The sequence below is a fragment of the Aythya marila genome, assembly GCF_965140915.1.
Source record: "Aythya marila genome assembly, chromosome: 3".
NCBI lineage: Eukaryota > Metazoa > Chordata > Aves > Anseriformes > Anatidae > Aythya > Aythya marila.
This window is the reverse complement of record NC_139044.1, coordinates 88,713,525-88,737,191: the sequence shown is the minus strand read 5'-3', so window position 1 is coordinate 88,737,191 and position 23,667 is coordinate 88,713,525. Positions and strand designations below refer to the sequence as shown.

At 36.4% G+C, this 23,667-nt stretch overlaps 1 protein-coding gene across 2 annotated transcripts in view; it reads left to right on the top strand.

Moving 5' to 3' along the window:
- Positions 1-23,667, top strand: part of COL19A1 (collagen type XIX alpha 1 chain) — a 206,870-nt gene that overhangs the window by 128,716 nt on the left and 54,487 nt on the right. For both annotated transcript variants that reach the window (XM_082756375.1, XM_082756374.1), the window contains 8 exons: positions 4,565-4,618; positions 12,869-12,922; positions 17,456-17,518; positions 18,247-18,291; positions 18,922-18,957; positions 19,893-19,928; positions 20,061-20,114; positions 22,440-22,493. In XM_082756375.1, coding sequence (XP_082612501.1) covers positions 4,565-4,618; positions 12,869-12,922; positions 17,456-17,518; positions 18,247-18,291; positions 18,922-18,957; positions 19,893-19,928; positions 20,061-20,114; positions 22,440-22,493 — 396 coding nt within the window. The remainder of the gene's footprint in view (positions 1-4,564; positions 4,619-12,868; positions 12,923-17,455; positions 17,519-18,246; positions 18,292-18,921; positions 18,958-19,892; positions 19,929-20,060; positions 20,115-22,439; positions 22,494-23,667) is intronic.

The following is a 23,667-nucleotide window of genomic DNA, read 5'->3' as shown; positions in this document are numbered from 1 at the left end:
ATGTCAGTGTTCCTACATAACTCCACTCGATTTTATCCTAAAATAATCTGCAGTCTATTTTAGGCACTAGGATTAGTGGTCTTACTCTTCTATAATTAGGGATACATGAATAGATGGATGTAACACGAGAGGGCAGGGAGTTACAATATACATTCAGAGTTCTGCCATTGTGTATTGGGACTGCAGCGGTGCCCAGAGGCTGCAGTCAGAGCACAAATGTACGCAAGGATGCACAGAGCCCTGCTTCTCAAGAGCTTTCAATCTAACGTGAGGCAAAACTTGTCAAGTCATTTTGATTAACAGAAAGGGCAAAGAAAGAGAGGAATGAAGAGATCACTTGACTGTGTTCTTCAGCTAGGCACTCAGCTGGGGGTTGCTGAAGCATATAATTTCTTGTTTATTTTATTTTTAATATTTTATTCTTTTTGCCCCTGACCAAGCAGTTGCTTAAATGATTTGTGTGTGTATCATAGCTGGAGTTTGTCCTCAGGAAAGAGGAAACTAGTCTGCTGTCCAAATTAGTTCAGGGCTAGCATTTCAGAAGTCAATGAGATGGGCTAAAATATCAGTTATATTTTGATAAATTCTTATCCCACTGATTGACTACAAAAATGGATGCAGTACAAAGGAAATAGCAAACAACTATTTTGCTTTTATTTTCCTTAAATACTATTCTAAGTAATCTTAGACAGCTCTTGACATGACTTATCCTTACTTTATTTTATTATTCTTTTTTAAGTTAGTGTAGATGGTATTGCTTTTTGATTTAAAGGAATTGCATGATGCCTGGAACATTTATTTATATTTTGAGTTGTTTTATAACCATAGTATTTGCTCAGTAAACTCAACGAAACAAAGGTAATGAATTTCACCTTAAATTTATTGTCTGTAGGTAATGTTTGTACAGAGAATGACACTGTGCAGCTGGTCAATGTTTTTTTTTAATGTTGTAATCTCTGCACATCTGCTTGCAAAGGGGCAAGGGAACAGTTTGTTGGGCCTCTTGTGCCAGCTGTCTGCCCCATACACAGCCATACAGTGAAGAGTACAGCTCTCGCCGGGCTGCCAGCACCCACTTTTGACCAGGAGACTGGAGCCATAGCTCTGCTGAGCCCTACTCTGTGAGCCCAAGAGGACACCAAGGTATTTTCACTTCTTTCTTGGCAGAAGGAAGGCTCAGAATCAAAACATAAATATTGAGTCACAGACTGACTCATGGTCTGCTCAAGGCAAGACCATAATGGGCTTATAAAAAAAATAAAAAATAAAAAAAAACCTTCTAATTGTTTAGTTTTTAATTTTATGTTATCCTAAACAAAAAGATACACTTTTTTTTTTTTCTCCTTTTACTATACTTTATACTTTACTTTTTTCATACTGATGCTGGGAAACCATGGAGAAATAGGAGTGCTTGCAAGCAGGCAGAGCGCTGTCTGTATCCCTAAAATTTAAATCTCTGCATCCAAAAAGCATTGCTACATCAGTGGCCTTAGAAACTTAAAAATTTAGAAATGTAAGAAACTTCTTTCTTAAAGTTTAGAATGGTTTGTAGGAAAAAGGAAGAGGACTCCTGTTTCTCTAGAAAAAGCTGATGCATCATTTCAGAAATACCTTTTTTACCTATTTATTTTTGGTACAGTTGTAGTGATTGCTGCATTGGCTGTAATGGTTCTTAAGACTAAGAAACAGGCTAATATCTGCAGAACAGCTCAATCAGAAACATTCTTGCTAGTGAAAATGTGTTTACAATTATGAACCAGTAAAGAAAATTGCTCTGCCTTTTACGCTGGCCATAAAAGTAGAAGAAAAACAAAGAATGCATGATGTGAATAAAAAATAAATAAATCTAGAAACATCTAACTTGAATTCTTGGAATTTTTGCCCCTCTCTGAAAGGGAAAATGTCGGTATTTTTATTTCACATTTAATTTTTGTTATTTTCATTTACTTTTGATCCTCTAAAAATACAGATTTGTGACTGTTCTAAATGTTTAATGTTTAATGGCACATACTCTAAGGGTTGAATAAAAGGTAGGGCAAGTGCTTATTCTGTTTGAGTAGGTAAGTGTTCTGGTAATTAATAAATGACATTGAAAAATGACTGACCCATTTTTTTTTAATAACTGATATTTTTTCAGAAAGCTTTTCAAGCCTCGACCTGGCAATATGTCATAAATCACATTTTAGCTCATCTTGTAAATAAAGGCGAAATTGCCTTTCAAACATGTTGCGTGTTTTCCTGTGTAATTAACACCTCATTCACAGTTGTGTCTGCCAGTCAAAGCCCTGCCTTCTTTCCCGTGACACTTCCTTGATACTTTGTTTAGACTGCAGTGATTTTAAGTGTCATCCTCAGGATGCTTTAAATAAGTCCAAACAGGAAAAGGAAGGTGCTTCAAGAAGTCAACAGTATAGATCATTATAACTCAGAGGAACTATTTTAAAAGTATGAAGCAGTTTATATTTGTTTATTACTCACATCATTATCTCACTCTGGTTTTCATGCTTTCTCGGAAAGTTTACTGTTTTTCAAGAAAGCTGGGAAATATTAATTTCCATCTGCCTTTCTGAACTAGAAATCAGTCCAAAAGTCACACATCTCAACTTTGGGATGTAAAATCTAAATAGGAATTTGGCATGTGGGGTGAAGGCCCAGAGATGCGTACTCTGATATTTCACAGGGTTTTATTTCAGTGGCAGTGCTAACTAGCAACAGGCTCTCTTTTTGGTGTGTGTATGTGTGTGTACGTCTTTACCAGTGTTGTGGCCTTTTATGCCAGGCTTACTACATGGTTGCTTAGGGAATGAAATCCAGAACTGACGAACTTTAAAAATTAATCTACTTTTTTTTGGGGGGGTATCCATACTTGAGATGAGTTGCTTGCTGTGGTTCATCACATGGCTGCACGGGTGATGTTACCAGCACACAGAGGACATGTCATGGGGTGGGTGGTGAGGGACAGGATAGCTTTGAAGCCAGTATAGGCACCTGGTGCCATATTTTGATTCTGAAAATTCACCCTGAGCTGCCCCAGTTGTAGCTCTGCATGTGCGAGTACTGGCAGGATTAAACAGCTCAGCACATAGCATATGTCTCAGCCAGTTAAGACCCAGGAATTCGGCGCTCCAAATATGCTGAGTGTTTTTTTTTCATGCTGCCCTTAGAACACACTGACTGACTCATAAAGCCATGGTGGCAGTGTACAGGTCATATGTCAGAGCCCAGTGGGTGAAACATATCCCCACAGCCCTTGTTTAGTTCTTTCTTCAGCTTGAAGGGCTTCAAACCCTGCTGGCCTGCTCCTCAGGAGCACCCCTGACATCTAGGCAGCAGGTTACCCTGGTGAGGAAGGGATTTTCCACCCTTACTACCATCCATCATCGTGTTTACTCTCAGTATTGTTCGAGATTAAAGAGAGGCAGAGCATGAGAGTGGTTTCCTACACATCAGGAATTTCACCTGTGAAGAGTGATGCAGCGGTTTCGCTCTCTGTTCCTGAGATTTTACTTCTGCAGCTTGTGGGATGTCATTTAATTAGATACAGAGGTAGGGCTAGATACAGGAATAATAACTTGCAGAAATATCCCCATGTGTTAACTGTGAGCTGTCAGCAAGTATTTTCAGTTTTTAATTTCATAAGCCACGTTTTCACTAGGACCATCCCCTCAATGCTTTTTGTTGATTTACATTTGCCATATGCAGGGGAAAAAAAAGTCCTTATGGATATAATACTGTTGGTTTTTTTTGATTTGCTTTTGGTTTTCTTTGGACATCAGACCTAGATATTAGTTGTTCTCAGCTGTTGTTACTAAAAAAATTTGCATTGGATTTCAGCTTGGCAATAACGATGTAAAGTACTGTGAATTACTTCAATTTTTATGGAATTTTAAGTAATTTGATTTCTTTTTTTTTAAAAAAAAAGTTTGTGTGAAAACAGCAGTTTTTCAATTGAGTGCTGTGCTTAAAAAATTGCAATATTTGTATGTGTATGTTTTTAGACTGAGTAGAAAGTCTCCTGCTAACTTAGATAGACTTATGGACCTTTAACTTTTAATGCAAATCATGTTGCATGTGCACTAGAAGATGAACTGTTTTCGCAAATAAATATCTCATTTTTTTCTAATTGTTCTTACATCCCACAGAAGTATATGGGTGTTTGTTAGTTGGGTTATACTGCACATTTATACTTCATGTACAAGTCAGGGTGACTACTGCTGCATCACAGTTCAACATCACAGACTCTGGTATACTAAGAGAAAATATAATTTTATACATCATCAGGATACTCTGTTTATAGCACTATCGATGTGCATTCACATGAGAAAGCTTTCAAATGTGACAGTAAATGTTACATTGATGCAAATATACTGTTTGTCTTAATTATTAAAAACAATCCTAAAAGTACTATACATAGGTAGTGCTGTGAAGTATTCACTTTGGTTAGTTTTTGGATGTCTTCTTTCTAAATAAGACAATAAATCTTTCTTTTGAACAAAATTCTTATTACAGGATCAATCATTGGCAATAACATTTATTAACATCTGCTGCTCTTTTTTGTTTCCAGGGAAGACGAGGCAAGCCAGGCCTCCCTGGAAAACCAGGACCACCAGGACCTCCTGTGAGTAATAGCAAGGGGAATGGGAAATCTTCTCCTCTATCCTAGAAGAGTGAACTTTGTTAACATTTTTGTACCAGCTTACCTGATCATAGTTATAGCTAAAAACAGATGATCAGTGTTTTCTTTGCTGTATCAAACAGCTGCTATACCCAGCCCTTTGATACAACAAAGAGAAAGAGACTGTGTCCACAAATACGGGAGACTACACAGCAAAATAGCAAGATGCAAACCGCAGTGGGGGAAATAGAAATTATCTGGCATTTCAAAGAAAGACCGGCCATGTATACTAAATGTGAATACTGTGCATTCATTCACTTTACAAAATGCGTGATGCTCTGTAAATGAAGGGATAATTTCTGTCTCAGAGGGGGTAATTTGAAAGATGAAGGACTGTGTGAAGCATGTGCCAACTGTCTGAATGGTGGGGAGGATTATACCCAGCACTGGAATGAGCACTCAGCTGTGGTTCAGATGAGTTTACAGAAGAATTAAAAGATTAATACATGACTCTATGAAAGGATTTGTAGTATGAAGCACTGAAGGTTTTAGCTCAGATCTAAGAGGTTTGGGATTTATTTTTTAAGAGATACATGATTTTCAAATTTGAAATCAAGCATGAATCTGGTCTATTTTAGCCTGTAATGAATGTGGTCATCTCGTAGAGGAAAACATGATCATATTTGTAACGTTTCCTATTTATTGTATTTGTAAAAATGCTATCACACACAAATATAAAGCAGCCATTAATTTGTGGAATAAGTAAACTGCTGCTGCTTCACATTCATAGTATCAAGCAAGGATTTCACAGTTCTTTTTTCTGCTTACCTGAAATAGATAAAGGTCAGCAGTTTGCATCTCGAAATATTTAAAGCCCACAGCAAGGGAAAACTTCTAGGCTTAGTTTTAGAGAAGAGAATGATGTTGCATTAAATAGAATGAATAAATTGAAATAGATGTCATTTACACTTATCTAAAACCAAAACCACGTAAATGTTGCAAATCACATTTATTTCCCTTTTGCCTTGCTAGAAGAGCTCAGAAGGAAATTGATAATGGTGTTCATTTATCCTGCATAAAGCTAAGTAGTTAAAAATCCCTCTATCTCCCTCTCCTCCCCTACATACAGTCGCATTAAAGCCTTGTTTTTTGAGTCTTTTGTACCCTGTGGATTACTAATGCTAAAGTGATATTGCAGACTGGGGGTATCCAAACAGAGAAAGGGCATGATACAGAATCCTTCTTAATACAAATGCCAAAAATTACCTTTAAAAGACAAAAAATAGAAAACAAAAACATAGCAGAGACCTAATCTGCTTAACTTTTTGTGAACCAATGAAAAGCTGTTTCTCCATTACAGATTTCTGCTATCATAGTTTTGCTGGCAGGTCAGGCTTGGGAAGATGTATGGTCTTTGACAGACATACCAGAAACATTCAGTGGAAGCTAAATTGCATTTTTATTACTGAAGCCTATTTCAGATTTTCCTACAGCAATGCAAAGCTCAGCTTTGTCAGTACTGAAGCATCCATATGAAGAGCTCTGTCTGGGGACCATACCCCAGAAAAGCATTCCTCAAGCAGTCATGGCCTAAATATTGGTTAAAGGTATTTGTTTCTGTATAGCTGTCTTGATGCAGTTCTTGCTTTGGATACAGCTACAATAGCATCTTGAATTCTTTTTCCAGTACTGACAAAATAGCATAGAAAAAGTATATTGTGTAAGCAGTAATGCTTACTAATGTGTAGTACACTCATAATTAAAGTGCTAAAGCTGGTACATACTGGCAAGTTTTTAACATGATTCAGCGTTCCTTCCATCTTTCCCAAGGTGGGATGAACATACTAAACATACTAAGTTTTGCTTTATGGTGCTTCCAGTTACTAACAGTAACTGCGCTTCTAATAGTAGAGCCAACCTCCTCATCCATACGGATATATGGTCAGCCTCTGCTTTGGTTCTGAAGTACAACAGAACTATCACACCTGCATGCTGGTGTCTATCATAAATTTGGCATATATACATTTGGTGTTTGGTTCATGCTTCAAAAGAATAAGAAAATTTTATTTCAGAAAAAGGTAATTCAGTCATTAATTTTGAAGGTAGCTACAGCACACACTGAGTGTTAACAAAATTACCTTATTAATTTATCAGTTTATGCCATGTGTCTGAGTACCTAATTTAGATATTAGGAGAACAGCCAGGTGTTTAGCAATGGGGGGGAAAAAAGATAAAAAAAAAAAAAAAAAAAAAAAAGGAAAAAAAAAAAAAAAGCTGTAAGAAGGAAAGTTCTGCCTCCTTGAGGAAGTTAGCGAACAGACAGAAGGATGAAATGCTCAGGAGAGTTGGTATAAAGCACAATTCCAAAGGGGAGGAAGGACGTATGAGACCACATGCTGAACAATCAAAAGATCTGTAAATTGGACATTGCTAAGGGGTGACATGAGTTTTGATCAATCAAAATAATTACTTTTCAGCTACTTCTGGCATTGCAGCAATTAAGGGTTTCTTTGTATTCCCATCTGCCTCTACTCTGACTTTTCTAACACTTTCTCAATACCTCATTATATTTTATTCTAGCCTGTTTTTGGGGGATTTTTTCCCATGTGAAATTGATGCTTGTAGTTAGTTTCCAGTCCCTTAAGATCATCTGTACATCTTTGGTTAAAAACCCACATCACTTTGTCAGAACTGTAGATCTATTGGCACATGGTGATAAACCTACTCAGTTAAAGCGGGACTCCCTATGCATCTCTTCCAGGCATCCTTTATTGTGTCACTTTTTCCCTTTGGAGCAAATCCTATGCCCACAAAAGGCAAGGAGTCAATGAATATTTTTCCTGACTGGTTATTAAGAACTATTTCCCTATGCTTACCCATATGATGATTTCTAGGTCCTTTGAGTATTTCTTTTAAGGTTTATTAAACATTGTAGACTTTTAAAATGCTCTGTTATTCCCTTCTGATTCAGAATTCATGGTTTGCATCCATGCTTTCTGATGTTGTTTTTGAGTACTGTTCTATTATATCACTGCTAGAGAGCTGAGATGTGTGCTCACACATCACACTCCAGTGCACAACAATTTATGCTGAAAACAAGGAATCCAAATAGTTTAAATAGAACTGCAGCTCCCTCTAGTGCTTTTGGATCGCTTCCTCCCTTTTAAAACTAAAGCTTCTGTTTAATCCACTATTCCTTTATCCCTCAAAACCATTCTGGATATTACAACTGTGAAATCAATCTGTGTACTCTTCAAATGTATTTCATACATTTTCTTGTCTGTGTTTTCTTCTGAAGGCCTCTGAAAGAGATACTGTCTCTTTCACATATGGTTATCCCACACTGCATGGTTCTACGTTGAAATCAAAATGCTTTCATAAATGAAACAAAAAGAAATACTCTCACAGTAGGATGATCTGAGGTTTTAAGTATTTTGATCTTATTGTAGCATTTTGATCTTATTGTAGAGCTAAACTGATAGTTTTCTTCTGCGGTAGCTGCTAACAAAAACATCTACAGGATTTAGCAACACAGAAGGGGTTACCAGAAAAACATAGCTTTTTTTTTTTTTTTCATGTGTTTAATGCATAGACTTTCTAGTTCCAGCAACAGTATTTTATTCAATACTTAAAAGCATGTGTATGGAAGATGTTTGACCTTAATATTTATATGCTCTTGGCATAGTGATGCATTGGCCTGATTCTGTAATCTTTACTTAGGCAAAATGCTTTTCTGGTGTAGGGCTGACAGGTAGGTGCCTAGTTTTGTTCAGAGTTCTGTTAAGAGACAATCATTTATGTTTCTATTTCTTCTGCTCCAAGCTGCTTGATGTCTGGAACTCTTTTACATCTTATGGTCATTTGTAGGAGATACCAATACTGAAACAGGGTAGTACAGGACACAAAACAGATTTTGTGATACCTATCTAAGGTTCAAAAGAGTTTTTTGGTTTTTTTTTGCCTTACTTCTGTAAATAGTACAAAAAAAAAAAAAAAAAAAAAAAGTAGTTTTACTGGTTTCTCCATCAAGTGTTGATCTTATCTTTTCTGTCCCAGTTTTCTCAGCCTCTGCTGGAACAGTTAGGACTGGAAGAATTCCATTTCTCGGTAGTTCCCATTGCAGAGGAGCATCAAACTGTTTTAAAAATAAAGAGTGACAAGCCAGAGTTGTGCTACATACTTCAACTACTAAAGCAGTGTTCTTTGGGGTGAGTCAGAGGAAGATTTCTGCCCAGTGTTACTGTTTGGCAGAAGGGCAATGCTGTCAGCACTGTTTTTAAAGGTGGGCAACATGAGGACTATATACTTTGGCCAAGTATCGTCTTGTCCAACAAGCTGTATGTGTCAGAGCTGGCAAATCAACTTTGGGTCTCCTAAATCACAGGTTAATAATGCACTGCAATCAAGATTATTCATCCTCTTGCATCTCTGCTGTTTTATACCAACATATCCACAGTTACTGTTTGTAGCCTGAATGGATTTGCTTCACATTTGCTATGTGAAGTTTCTTTAAGCAGGAAACTGAAGCATCAGCTTCTTTATATCAAAAACTAGTTCACCAGTTCCCTTTGCAAGGGGCTGAACTTCCTATCTTTATCAACGTAATCATTTTTCTTTTGAAGATTAGCTTAAAGTCTCCTTAAAGTCTTAAATTAAAATAAGGTTTCTTTTTCATTAATGTTCCATATGAGGCAATGGAGAAGTTCACAGGCTACTTGAGTTTGTTCATTTAATTCCATATACTTGGAATTGGTCTCATTTTATTCAGTACATATGCCAGTGCCACCAGCCTACTTATCTTAAGTAGCCAGCAGTTTGCCTTGGAAATCTCATTTCCTCTGCCTTGGAAAATACTGTCATTCTACCAATATTTTGAAAGTGAATGAATGTTATCAGTTAATTACAATAAACAGAAAATCAAAAGTAATGGTAAGTGAAAATTGTCAGTAGCATTTCTGGTATTGTTGGACATTCTGCTGCTTTTTAGAAGAAAGTTGGAAATGCTTAGGATGGGAATGGCTGGCAATGATTGGTCATATTGTTTGTTTCTGCGCGTTTAAGTTTTTAAATTCCATATCAAAATGTATTTTAATGTATTCTATTGTGGCAGGCCATCATGCCTTCATCGTGCTTTCTTTAGAAATAGTTATACAATATTATACATCTGCACTGATGTGTTTCATGTTCTTTTTCCATTATAGTAATCAGGAGAGCAGTATATTATTTCAATAGGTAGGCGCAGATCTGAAATGGATGAATAAAGTGATTAGACTGAGTCCTTTTCAGCGCTGTGTTCTCAGAAATGGCCTGTTCTTGAGGTGCAACCAGTGCATTTCAGTTGTTACACATTTTACTATGCAGACTGTGAGATTGGGTAAATTTTTCTGCAATCTTATCTTTACAGAAATGCAGACAAACTAGAAAAGTTAAGGGAGAAAAATACATTGTAAACCCCAGTAATTTCACAATTTGTAACTATTTTCTTTTAAACACCTGTATTTCTGTTCCTACCTTGACTATAGAAGCAACATCTGAAACCTGCTTGTGATTCACAAAAATAATCAGGATGTTTTTGGTTCTTTTCTTATTCATGCACATGTATTCTCTGTGTGCTTTGGTTACCTCAATTACATGACTTGATATACAATTTAAAAATATATATAAATAAATAAATAAATAAAAAGGAAACCCTGCTCAAGTGAGCTTTTGATTGGTGTTTGCAGAGGAGCACGTTTGAAAAGTATCCAAAGTGGCAGATGTGCAAAATTCTCATTCAAAAGATAGAAATTGCCTGCACAGTAATTCTTAAACTTCTGTTAATTTCATTGCTTGTGCGTTTGCAAGCCAATAATACTAGTTTGCTTATTGCCTGTAGAGACTTCAGAGTATAATAAATAAATATACTGAATAAAAGTATTTTCTTCTGCTGTACAAAATTTTATTATTTTAATTCATTTTATTATAGAAAGACAGACAGAATACTTACATTTATGTCAATTTTTGAAAATGGGAAGACTAACACAGAGAAGTGGCTTGCCTCGTAACACAAAGCCTTTGATGTAGTCAAGAATCCAACCCAAGTTCCCTAAGTTCCCCTCAGCTGCCTTAGTCACAAGATAGTTTTGGAGTTTCTTGAGGTTATGTCATTTTCTCAAAACAGTGACATATAGAAAGGCTTTCAATTTTGTCAGAAATGATTTATTTGATGTACAAATAATATCTGAGAGGTCAAGTTTGGTGGCAGATAGAGCATCTGATCCTTCCTGGATTTCATTATTGCAGTGGTTTCATTTTTACTGGTTTTCCACTGGGGGAGGGGGAGGGAACGTAAAGGAAACAACATAGTGGCAAATGAGAAGGGAGGATAAATTCTGATTTTTTGACAGCTTGCTGTATTACAGAGTCCTTTCTAAAACAACAGTCTTGAAGTTGAGACATGTAATAAGTATGCAGTGTCATCATGGTTCAGTCCCAATTCTAAATTGTCATCTTTAATATGGATATCAGAGTAGAAATTCTGCCATTAACTGTAGTAATCAGAATTGAGTGAGCATCTCAGTTGAAACATCATGACTATATTTATCTTATTTTTCATTCTAAATTTAAAGTGACAATCCACTTCAAAAATGAATAGAAAAAAATATGGGCTTGTGTCTCTTCTGATGTTGGGGAACAAAGAGGGAGTGAGGCAAGATGTGATGTTTGATGTGGTATATACAGTAGAAGTAACTGATTTCCCATTATTACTGGTTGGCAATAAAACTTTCATCAGTATTTACACAGTTGAATACATGACATTTTAGTATTTTCCTTGGATCTCTAGGTGACATCTATCAATGGGCAGTTTTTTCAACTTTCCTAAGAATACTCTGTAGTCTTGGTGTTGCACTGCATGAATTTGGCAGCAGTTCTTGTTAAGGAAGTCTTATCTGGACTTTTCATAGTGGAAAACAATAGTATTTTCATCTGGACAAATTTCCGTCCATGTGTGAGAAGTAATTTTGACTTCTGTAATAGCTTTATGTGTCCTTTAGCTTAAAAATGGGGGAAATTTTCAATAGATTCTTATTCTGAAAGTGTAGAAAGCTACTTTCCTATGTATGTGTGTGTAATAACAGTGCTTATAAAACAATTCACAAAGACCTTACGCAAAATGAAAATGTGCAATTAAAATCTCTGACTAATCTCCAATCTCTGACATAGAATCTCTGACTGATAAACAGACTCCGTTTTCTCAAGGAACAACCCTTTTCAAAACTAAAAAGAATTCACTGTTATAAAGCAATCTTTAGGGAACATGTGTGCTAGCTACATTTTTCCTATAAACATAAAAGTTGCAGGCTCCTGTAAATTGTCTGTAATGGTGGAAAAAAAAAAAAGAAAGGGGGGGGAGAAGGAGAGGGAAGAGGGAGGGAAGAGTTGCCTTTGTGCCCTGTATCTGTTAAATTCAGTTAATTCAGACCAGGTGACTTGAAAAAGTGATTTTTTAATCTTATTAATGTAGTCAAATATTCCTTACAGCAACCACAAGTGTCTGTAGTTCATATTGTTTGATGTGGAGAGTTACTGTGCTAATTTGTAAATTTTCCTAACTTTTAGTTCATAAAATCTTTAGTCAACTTCTTGTGCTTTGCCCTGGTTCACAACACTTAAAAATTTTATTGAGGGTCTGTTGTGTTGTGTTGTTTTTTTTTTTTAATCTCTCCATCCTAAGCCTTCATGTAAGTAAGAAATGCTCTCCTTTGCTCAAATTCTTGATGAAAGGTGTCTGTATAAATCTAAACTTGCATATCCATAAAACTACAAAGTTGGTATTTCAGAGAATTCTGGCATTCCTCAATTTCACTTTCAGTGCTCTAAGTTAAAAAATCCACCTGTTTACTCACAGTAGGAGCTGCTTCTACATCAAAACTTGTGCTTTGAGTTACTGAAAAGAAGTTTTAAAATGCTGTGGAGTGAAAATTGAGCTCATACTAGAAGAGATTCCTATTAAAGTTGATATGAATGTCACCTCTGCCTTCTCTGGCAGACTGATTTGCTATGAAAAAAAGTTGCCAGTTTTCAAAACTCAAGGATTTTGAGACTGACTGTGCTTCTCCTTGTGCCAAGAAAAAAAGATATAATGATCTGACACAAAATAATTTACTGTATAATCAAATAAAAATCTAAGTCCCAGTACTCTTCGAATACAGGTTTGTAAACATAACATTAGCTAAATTAAAATTATTTTCTGATATATGTTTTTCCTTACAGGGTCCTTCTGGACTAAAAGGAATTCTGGATTCATTGAACAAGCATTATAATGAGGTATGGAGTTTTGAGTGTCTGTCTGTCTGTCTGTGTCTGTGTGCTTATGACTAAGAAGCATCTAAGATAGAAGTGATCACAGTGTTGATCCCTGCAAGCCACATTCCAAATTCATCCAAAAGATAGATCCTTCCCTGTTCGCTTTTTGCACTCCTATATAGGCTCAGTCCACAGTCTGGTTGCACACCTACTGTGTCATCTGTCCTGCAGGATACGTATCTCCCATGCCGCTTGTACTCCCATATTTTTTCCTTCTGTAACTCAAAACGGTAGGTGGACTGTCCATCTGTTAGTGTAAAGCCCCGGCTCCCCGTTTCTAAACCTAATTGCTCTAAATCATACTTGACATTTCTTCTTTCTCTCTCAAACCTGTCATGATCCTAAGAATAGAATAGAAAGACAAGGAGGTATCATTAAAAAAGGTCTACTGGAGATCTGTAAGAATTCTCCCTAAGAGTATAATATATACTAATAAGAATATTGTCTGTATATGTAACTGTATGTAGCTGTAACATTTTGCAGCTACAAGCACTTCCTAGAAAAAAAAAAAAAAGAAAGTTAAAATTGCCTACTAGTGCTACTAGTGACAGAGCTGCCATTCTCTCTTCTAAATTCTGAGCACAGATTTTTCAGATCATTTATGCAGTTGTCGTGTCTGCCATTGTAAGGCATTGTGATTCAAAGATCACGCAAGTTTTCTTAATTGATGCTGAAGTGAGTGCATAATTTATCTGAATAGAAAAATAGTATTTTATTCAGAGATGTATGAAGCATTACAGGAATATTTGCTTAATACAGAAGTTACTGTGTGCTTTCTGCCTTATGTCACGCAGATCAAACCTGGAAGACATCCATCTCCTTTAATAATAAAATGCATAACTATGAAGAGAAGGTGAAATCAGACTATTTTTATTGTATAACATACTGAGATGAGTAATAAAATCAATTTAAAAAAAAAAAAAAAGTTCTGGAGTGAAATTCAAAGCAAACAAATCTTTCTGGTTGCTTTTATCACTGACATGTTTTCTCTGATATTTCTGATATTTAATCCATTCCAAATCGGTATTTCAGCTTAGGGCATGGTTTAGGAATTAAGCATGGTTTTATATGCTGTCCTGGATATTTTTATACCTGGAAACTTATTTTCTCTTTTTGGTCTGCCATTTCGTGTATATGCATTGAAGTCTTATATATTTTGTATTTATACCTTGTTTTTATTACCAATTTCTTCTGTCTTCATTCCAAAGACAACTTTCACTGATACCAGTCTTGTTTTCTTTATCAATACTATATTTATTGTAACCCGTTTCCCACCTCTGGACTACTAATCTTTTCTACCCTGAGGGTCCCTTTAAGGTTAATTCTACAACAGGGAACAAAAATATTGGGGATCTTCAGGAACTGGCAAGCATCTCTCTCCAAGAATCTCATTTCTTATTGTTGTACAACTCTAGGAGTTCCTAAAGTGTATTACATTTCCTAATTAACAATCTTCTGGAAAAATGTAGATCAGCTGCTCTGTGTCTGTAAATTAATTGTCTTATAAATCCTGTACAGCTTACCAACTTTCCTCTTCCTTCAGCTGTCTGAAGATTTTAATGACTCTGTCATGAGCAATTAGCTGTTCAACAAGGAAATGCTAGGGTTTTGTTTCAGGTGAGAGAGGTGATGGCTTTTTGATTCAAGTAGCAGGTTTTAAATATGCCAACTTTCCGTAACTACATATTCAGGTCTTGCTAGAGTCAACCTACGTCTCTGACTGCTACAGCAGAAATATTAGTTTCTATATTGTTTATGATGGGAATGTGACATTTCTATCAAGAACAAGACAAAAACATCAAAGAAGTCATCAAAGACAGCTTGTTTGCTTTGCCATTGATTATTCATTTAGGCAGATATATGCAGTATTAAATTTTCTCCGTTACACACTGTTGCATAGTGTGATCAGTGCTGATTTTGTTTGGTGCACCTTGGAGATACCAAGGAATTTTTCACGTTTCAGTATGTAATTTTGAATGTGCTTTGATTATTAGCATTTGTGAGATGATATTTCAGTGATATTTTGTGGATTTTGAGATTCCTTACACCACAGGAAAGTTCTGTTTTTTTCCAGCATTTTGTGAATATTCTCAAGGATCTCACAAGCTCTTATTTCTGTTTGTGTTCTTGAAGTGTTTAAATTGTGACCGCATATTTGTTGCTATAGAGATTTTAATATCAGATTTTTCTGAGGGTAGTAGTACAGCTTCTTTGTGTTGGTGTTTCTAGGAGTTATGATAAACACTGCTGCCAAGGTAGTTGTGAGGTCACTAAGAGATGATCTTAAGACCCATCATAATTTAATAATATCTTATCATTATCTTGTAATTTCTCTATTTCTTAGCAGATTATTCTGTTCTCAAGCCTTCTGCAATACTTCTGATTTCTCTTTGGTATCAATGAGTTGCCATGATTGCACAGTGTACTTGTATAATTTGTTGCAACTAATCTTTCTCTGGCTCTGTATCAAATCAGTGTATTGTGTAAGGAGGCCAGAGTCCAAGTTTTCAAGAAGTGTAATTTACTTGACCCATGCATATAGAAAAAGAGAGCACTATAAATAAACTTGCTGATTTGTAGCAGCAGATTGTGGTGAATGGCAAACCAAAAACATCAATCTTTCTTTAACGAAGGTGAGAGGAACCTGCTGGGGATTGTAGAAGCATTGATCCTAAATGGGGTGGGAGACGGTGCCGGAGTGTTTTTTCCTTTCTTCCCTCTTTGTTCTTCTTTTGTGCCTGTTCTTGCAAAGCATACAACCACTCTTATAATCCTTCTTGTTATGTCTTTTGTGCTTTCACTGTAAATGAGATGCTTTGTATATATTTGATACATTCATTTTGTTCTCTTTGTTATGCCAAAAACTGTTTTTGCCCTGCTCTGTAGCTTATGTTTCTTTGGTGACTGGTAAACGATGACTCATGGTTTATATTTATATGCTCTCTAGCCTCTGTTATCATCCTTTGCTTGGGCTTTCAAGGCCTCTCTTTGTCATCTTTTTTACTTAACATTTTACCGTACTTAGGTATAAGGTCACTTCAGTCAACCCTGCTTCTAAACATCTTTGGAAAGGGCATAAAGATCAATTTAATCTGAAATGTTCTACATGTAAAAATAAAAATGAAGCTACAAACCAAAGTAACTGGAGCTATATCACAATCTGCTCAGGAAATTTTCCAGAAATATGAATTGATTTGTGAATATTTCATTATTACTTTCCTAAGACATTTTTCCTTGGCATATTTTTCTTGCATTTTGTTATAAAGAGTGAATGACCTATAAATATGCAAAGAGCGTAGAAGTAGTTATTATGTCTAATACCCTTTTTTTCTCTATATATGCAAAAGATGCACAACTCAGAATAAATCAAAACTTAGAGCATAATCCTTATTTAATAGCAAACACCTAGGTTGTTCTCAGTCAAGCAGTAGTCAGCTTCTTCTTGGCAATACTCAGGTTCCCTTCACTGAGAATCTGTCTCTTGCTCTGGAGCTGATTTCAATATTCAGGTTAGTAATAGCATTAGAAACCCTAAACACCATAGAAGATCCTTCAGAACTTTAATATTTATAAAATATTTGAATTTTATTCAAATTATATTCAGTTATTAACTTCTAAAAAATATTAGGAACTTAAATGCCATTTCTAATCATGAAGATACTTCCCCTTTCTACAGATATGGAAACCAGAAAATGACAAGGGGAATTGACTTGCTTGGTGTTCCCATTCATCCCAATGGCAGATGTTTTAGGGTTTGGATTCATTTGATCCAAATTCAAGCTAATTTTTCAGGGCCACTGTTTTTCTTGCTATTTCCATTGTCATTAAAAGAAAATATGTTCCCCATAAGTAGTCTGAGCCTGGCTTTGTGAAGAGGAAAACATTTATTTTTTACTATATTGTGTCCTTACCTTGTACAGAGTAAATAGATGTAGTTCAGTAGTACCTCAGCAAGCATACAACCTGAAGCCATGGTCCTTAAATCTGTTTTCTTTGAGAAGCAATAGGAGGAACCAGTTGATCTTATTCATTCCCTCTCCTTTTGTCTCAATGCTGTAGTAGAATTATTTTAGTCCTACTCAGAAGTAAAAGGCTTGTGTTTCTGTCATAGTGATTTTTATTGTTCTTTTCTAACATACTTGAGAAGTGTACTGTAAAGATGTGCATAAGAATATGTTCTTTGCATTGATATGAGGAAAGAAAACACAGATTAGCATAGACATTTTATAGTATGAACATAGCATAGTTCAGCAAAGACATTTGCCTTTTATGCTTTTGTACGTGTTCTGCAATTGTGAATGGAATATAAATGCATGAAAAAGAATGTGTTGCTGCAATACATTACTTAGATGTACTGCAAAGGAATTTAGTATCCCTTTCTGACAGTAAATAAGGACTTCCAAGTTTACATACTGGTAAATTACATGGAATTGTTATGGTAACTACACCACAAATCAATGGTGAAATGTTCTTTGTGATGATATTTCTTCCCAGAGTGATATGAGACTACTAGGATTACTTGGGACCCCTGGACCTAAAGGCCAGAAAGGAGAAATTGTAAGCATTTTGTGTGAAATTTTGATAAATTTCAAAGCTCCCATCTAACCTGTCTTTGCCACCTTTAGCATAGTATCTATTATTTGATTTATTACATTCTTGAAGGAATAGATTTTCTATATGTGTGCTGTTTGATTGGTGTAGTCCAGTGTCCAACTCATGTGCCATCCTGCAGGTACTGCAGTGAGTCTTTGTCCTCAAAAAGAGAGCCAGAAAAGGAAAATGCAGGAAGAATTATCTGTAGCTTCCACAGCACTGGCTAAGAAGTGAAGTTAGATGGCCAGCCTGTTAGGGGAAAAACACTCCAAATAAGTCAAAATTCAGAAAGATATTGTGATAGTAAATCAGGAACATTAAAAGCAGTTTCTCTGTAATGATGGAACTTGCTATACCAAAAATACTTATAATGAGCCTATAAATATTGCTCAGAGTTCATATTCTAACCATATGACAATATATTGTTTATAGGCACCTTCCCTGTTTAAAGAGTGGCATAGTTTTTTGACAGTTGGCTGCCTTTTAAACTTGGAAGAAAAGGACAAGCACCAGATGTCACAAGATTGAGAACAATTTTTATTGAGAAGCCTGCGGATCTGCTCATCGTTTAGATTGATTTGGAGCAGCAAATTCCACTGCAGGAAAAACAGAGTACAGATGTAATACAGGAGGAGTTAATTTCCATTTGTTAGTAGATAAAAGTCTTAAAATATAATTTCTTTTGTTAAAAGGGTCAAAAAGGAGAAGTGGGAATGACTGGTGCAAAGGGAGAAAAGGTAAGTTAATTCCTTACTTATTTGCTTGTGTGTGATGCTAGAAGGTGGATCAAATGAATGTATGGATCAAATCTTGGAAAGTTCATTCAGGAAAAATTATTTAAGCATTAGAAAAGCTGTCAGGATCTGAATGTCCTCAGTAATTTTACTCAAGCCCTACCTTGAGAAAATATTTACATGTGCAAGTAAACTTCCCTGTTCCAACAACTCCCAAAAGTCTTAACTTTAATTACATTCAGATGTTACTGAATACCATTCTAAAATTGTGTTTATATAAGTTTATGTTCAGGGATTAGCTCGTGAATTAGATGTCATTCATACTTTTTAAAATTGAAAGTATGTATGATCTTTGGTATCTGTATGAATAAACAGGAGTCCTTAAATTATTAAAATTTGTAAATAAACTTTTGTAGTTCAGTGTTATTTCTGGCTTCAGCTTAAATTTTGCAGATTTTTACTGGGTGTCTATAGGTGTGTATCCTTCACATAAACTTTTGAAGTCTATATATTTATATTCTACATAGGTTTAAAAATAACAAAAATTAAGAACTTCGTTCACCAAACCCAGACATGTGTACTGTTTACCATTTGAAATAACACTGTGTTATCACCTTCTTTATGTTGTCATAGGGAGAGCCTTCTGAAAAAGGGGACAAGGGAGATCCAGTAAGTATAGCCATATTTTGAGCTAATGATGTGAATAATTTATTTTGTGTGATTTTTGTACAGTGTTAATGTGGTAATTTTTTTCTTTGTACGCTTTCATTAGTTTCAGTGATTATGTAGCATAACATGTTTATTGTCTCCTTCTTACATGTGCATTAAATTCAACCTGGTTATACATAAAACTGAGATGTGGCATAGTACCCAGTTCTTCACCATTTCTATTGAGCAAATATATGGCCAGTTATTACAGTCCCTGAACTGAGTTTGCACAAGTTTTTGTTCCCTGAAGGTCCTTGCTCTCTTCCATTTATTTCAGAAAATTGTGTGTGGGCTAAGCTGTTCTAGTGGTTGTGTCATTTTCCTCAGTGTGGCATTTAACAGCAGGCAGTGTTTTTATAGCCATTTTATGTGTACATAATTTTTCACTATTTGGGGGGATATTTTCAGAGCCCTCATTCTTTAAAAGTCTGTTTACATGTGTTGCTTATTTTTTAATTAACTATTGTTCTCTCATGTGGCATTGGACAGAAGCTAGTTATATTGTTTAATACACAACTGAAGGTTGCTTAGACACTTGTGATAAACGTTATAATAACCAAAATAAGGCATACAGTAATAATGTGGTTTTTTGGAGATTTATATTATGTCACAAGTAGTAAATTATTGGGGAAAAATAGATTTTAGAATAGAGAATCTCATAAGCAAATGTGATTTCAAGCAATTGTTCTTTAAACCACTAGCAAAACCTGCAAACAAATTCGTTTGAAAGAGGAATGCCTTTCAAAGTTTCCACAAGACATCAGAAATTCTGCAGCGTTTTCTCAATATTTACTAAGTTTGCAAACTATAATATAACATTCTAGGGTAGCAAATTAAATTAATAGTTCATCTTAGTTTAAGTTTATACTTCTTATGGTCATGTCTGCTGTTTTCAGGGAGAAACTGGAATGGAGGGATCAAAAGGAGATAAGGTATTGTTTTAACTTGTACACACTGAAATACATGGCTGGTGTACATAGCTGGTACTGGGAGACATACGAGTAAAGCTGGTTTTTTGTTTGTTTTGTTTTTTGTTTGTTTGTTTTCTCAAACACTATCATTAGGGTGAAACAGGAGACCCTGGACCACCTGGTCTCACTGGAAATCCAGGATCAATGGTATGTGAAAGGTATTTTTGTGGAATTAACATTCCATAAAACAAAGTCTGTAACTGCTATAAGAGGACTCTGAATGCTATCAACTCTAGCTGGTATTAAAGAGCAGAGACTGCAAATAGTGTATGTCAGAAGTTTGTGCATGGATCATGGCTATTTTAATTCTAGTTCATAAAATTCTTGATTTCAGCATCACTCATCAGGGAATATCTATGCAAAACTCAAGTGGCTCAAATGTTATTTGGTCACTTAAGCATATAAGCACTCATTTTGCTGTTACAAATACACTGAGTATATACACTTTATCCTTCAGTAAGGCAAAGAGTAACCACTGCCAGTGCATTAGTAGTTCCTGTGTTTTAAACTGCAGGTAGTGTCAAAGTAGTCATTGGCTTGCTTTGAAGAAAGTGACTGAAGTACCATTTGGTCTTCAGGATATCTCAATGGCTTGTGTTGTATCAAAGACAGAGTTGGGAATTCTGAAAATGTGACCTCCACTCAACACCTTTCACGTTCCCTGTAGCAATATTTAGTGATCCATTACGTGTGGGCAGGAGCAGCACTTGTGGCTCCAGTGACCAACCTCAACTTCAGTTATCCCCAACAAATGTGAAAAGGAAAAGGATAATACCCGAGTTCCTTAGATCATCAAAAAAGCATCACAGGTAGAATAAATGCAGCAACAGAAGTGCACAAAAATACAGCTTTCTGACATCTTAAAAATGATTCTACAACTCCTTAGACTGCTCTTTGGAGACCAGGTCCCTCCTTGGCACAGGCTGTTGAAATAATTATTGCTGTAGTATTTCACTAGTGGCATCCCCCAAGGCTCAGTACTGGGGCCAGTCCTCTTCAATATTTTTATCAATGATAAAGGTATCAATGATAAAGATGAGGGGATCGAGTGCACCCTCAGTAAGTTTGCAGATGACACCAAGTCAGGTGTATATGTCAGTCTGCTCAAGAGTAGGAAGGCTTTGCAGGAGGATCTGGATAGGCTGGACCGATGGGCTGAGGTCAGCTGTATGAAGTTCAACAAGGCCAAGTGCTGGGTTCTGCAACTGGGGCACAACAACCCCAAGCAGAGCTACAGGCTGGGTGATGAGTGGTTGGAAAGCTGCCTGGCAGAGAAGAACCTGGGAGTATTGGTTGATAGTTGGCTGAATATGAGCCAGCAGTGTGCTCAGGTGGCCAAGAAGGCCAACAGCATCCTGGCTTGTATAAGAAGCAGTGTGACCAGCAGGGCTAGGGAAGTGATTGTCCCCCTGTACACAGCTCTGGTGAGGCTGCACCTCGAGTACTGTGTTTAGTTTTGGGCCCCGCACTACAAGAAGGACACAGAGGTGCTTGAGAGAGTCCAGAGAATGGCAACGAAGCTGGTAAGGGGTCTGGAGAACAAGTCTTACGAGGAGCAGCTGAGGGAGCTGGGCTTGTTCAGCCTGGAGAAATGAAGCCTTGGGGCGACCTTATCGCTCTCTACATATACCTTAAAGGAGGCTGTAGCAAGGTAGGGATTGGTCTATTCTCCCACGTGCCTGGTGACAGGACAAGGGGGAATGGGTTAAAGTTGTGCCAGGGGTGTTTTAGGTTGGATATTAGGAAGAACTTCTTACCGGTTGTGAGTTGTGAGGCATTGGAATGAGCTGCCCAGGGAAGTGGTGGAGTCACCATCCCTGGAGCTCTTTAAAAGACGTTTAGATGTAGAGCTTAGTGATGTGGTTTAGTGGAGGACTTGTTAGTGTTAGGTCAGAGGTTGGATTAGGTGATCTTGAAGGTCTCTTCCAACCTACATGATTCTGTGATTCTGTGAAATCTGGGTCACTATCACACTGTATACCTTCCAGAAAAGGCTTATAGAGATCCAAAGGATCATTATATTTTGCATCAAGTCATCCTCTTTTCTCTACATTGCAATTCCCTTTTTTTTTAATGTGTTCAGTAGTCTTTCAGTACTTTGCAGAGTCTTTCAGATGAGATCTGTTCTGAAAAGAGAAAGAGCATGTGCCACATGGTTCAAACATAACTTTGATTTGTCTCTTGAGGGGGGACATATTCTTGTTTTACTTAATTTGTTTTTGCTTTTCCTTTAGTTAGTGCATTTGTATTTATTTTGTATACATACTTCATATTTTGTACATACTAGTCTCAAAAAAATATTGGACTAAATTAAGGGAGAATGACTGAGAAAAATCTGTACTTCTTAGTCCACATAGAATATCATTTTAAATGATGGATGTTTTAATTTCTTTGTAGATTCTAACTCTTTACACTGAATTACAATAGGTGTCTTGACTTTTTACCTTGAATGTGTATTATATCATCTCACAGGGACTGCAAGGACCTCCAGGACCTGTTGGGCCCAGGGGACTGCCAGGAGAAGTCGTATGTATTGTGTAATTTCACCAAGCATTGTAAGTGTGGTATGTGAGCATTTAGCCAGTGAAACAGTACCTCGGAGGTTTCCATAGGTACTCGTTTTGTGAGTGGTACTAGAGAAATCAGCTGTCAAAGAGTAGTAATGGACTGTGCCTCAGGATAGTGATTTGCTGATGTTCTTTTTGTCCTTGTGTTACCACCTGCACAAGAATGTAAGGATGATAATACTAATTTGAATTCTGATTCACAGGTAATTAACTCTACAAAAATCACTCTTACCTCATGAGATTAGGTGAAAACTGAAAATCTCTGGCAAAGTGTGAATTATGTTATATCATGAACTGCAAAGAACAGCGTGTGTGGAGCAAAGTAGGGAAAGTAAGAGTACACCCAAATTTTAAACACATTTTCTTCTTTATTATTTCTGTCTGGTTTTGTACTATTCTGAATTGTTCTACTTCACATAAAAGAAACAGAATAAACAATTATATTAATTGTCTTAGCATTTAGGTCAGATTTATGAGCAAAACTCTTATTCAGAGCCAGACTCATCCCCTGCCTAATTCCATTAAAACTATGGACAGCATTAAATCATCAATCAGAGTAGATGTATTAGTTGGAAATAAATTAATAGAAAACCCTATTTTTGAATTACTTTTCAATAGAATAAATGACTAAAACACTTGTGCAGGAAGTGGAACAATAGATTATTCTTATGATTGTCATTTGGTATTCCAATTTAATTGTACAATGACTTGCTGCTAGTCATAAAGTACTGAAAGCCATTGTATGGCTGCTGTAGGTGAAAAATAGCTTATATAGGGAACAGGTGGCAGATGTGTGTGTGTATTTGTGCATGTAAGAGTGTCAAAAACTGATCAGCTGAGCTCTCAAGCATAAGGTTGCTCTCAGTAGAACTTTGGGAGCTGCTTTAAAATTCTGCTAGAACCTGTACTAAACAAAAGTGGCACAAATGGGTTCTCCGGTTAACAGAGACATAAGACAAGCCCGCCAGTTTGGAAACTGGTCACCTATTGTGCACATAGACTATTTGTACAGCAACAACCAAGAGGTGAGAGAAACAGAAAGAAGTGGTGTCAAAAAAGGAGTGTTCCTGAGAGGTTCCTGGATCCTCCAGGAGGAGGGTGTGTATGTGTGCAGACACAATGTCCACTCCATA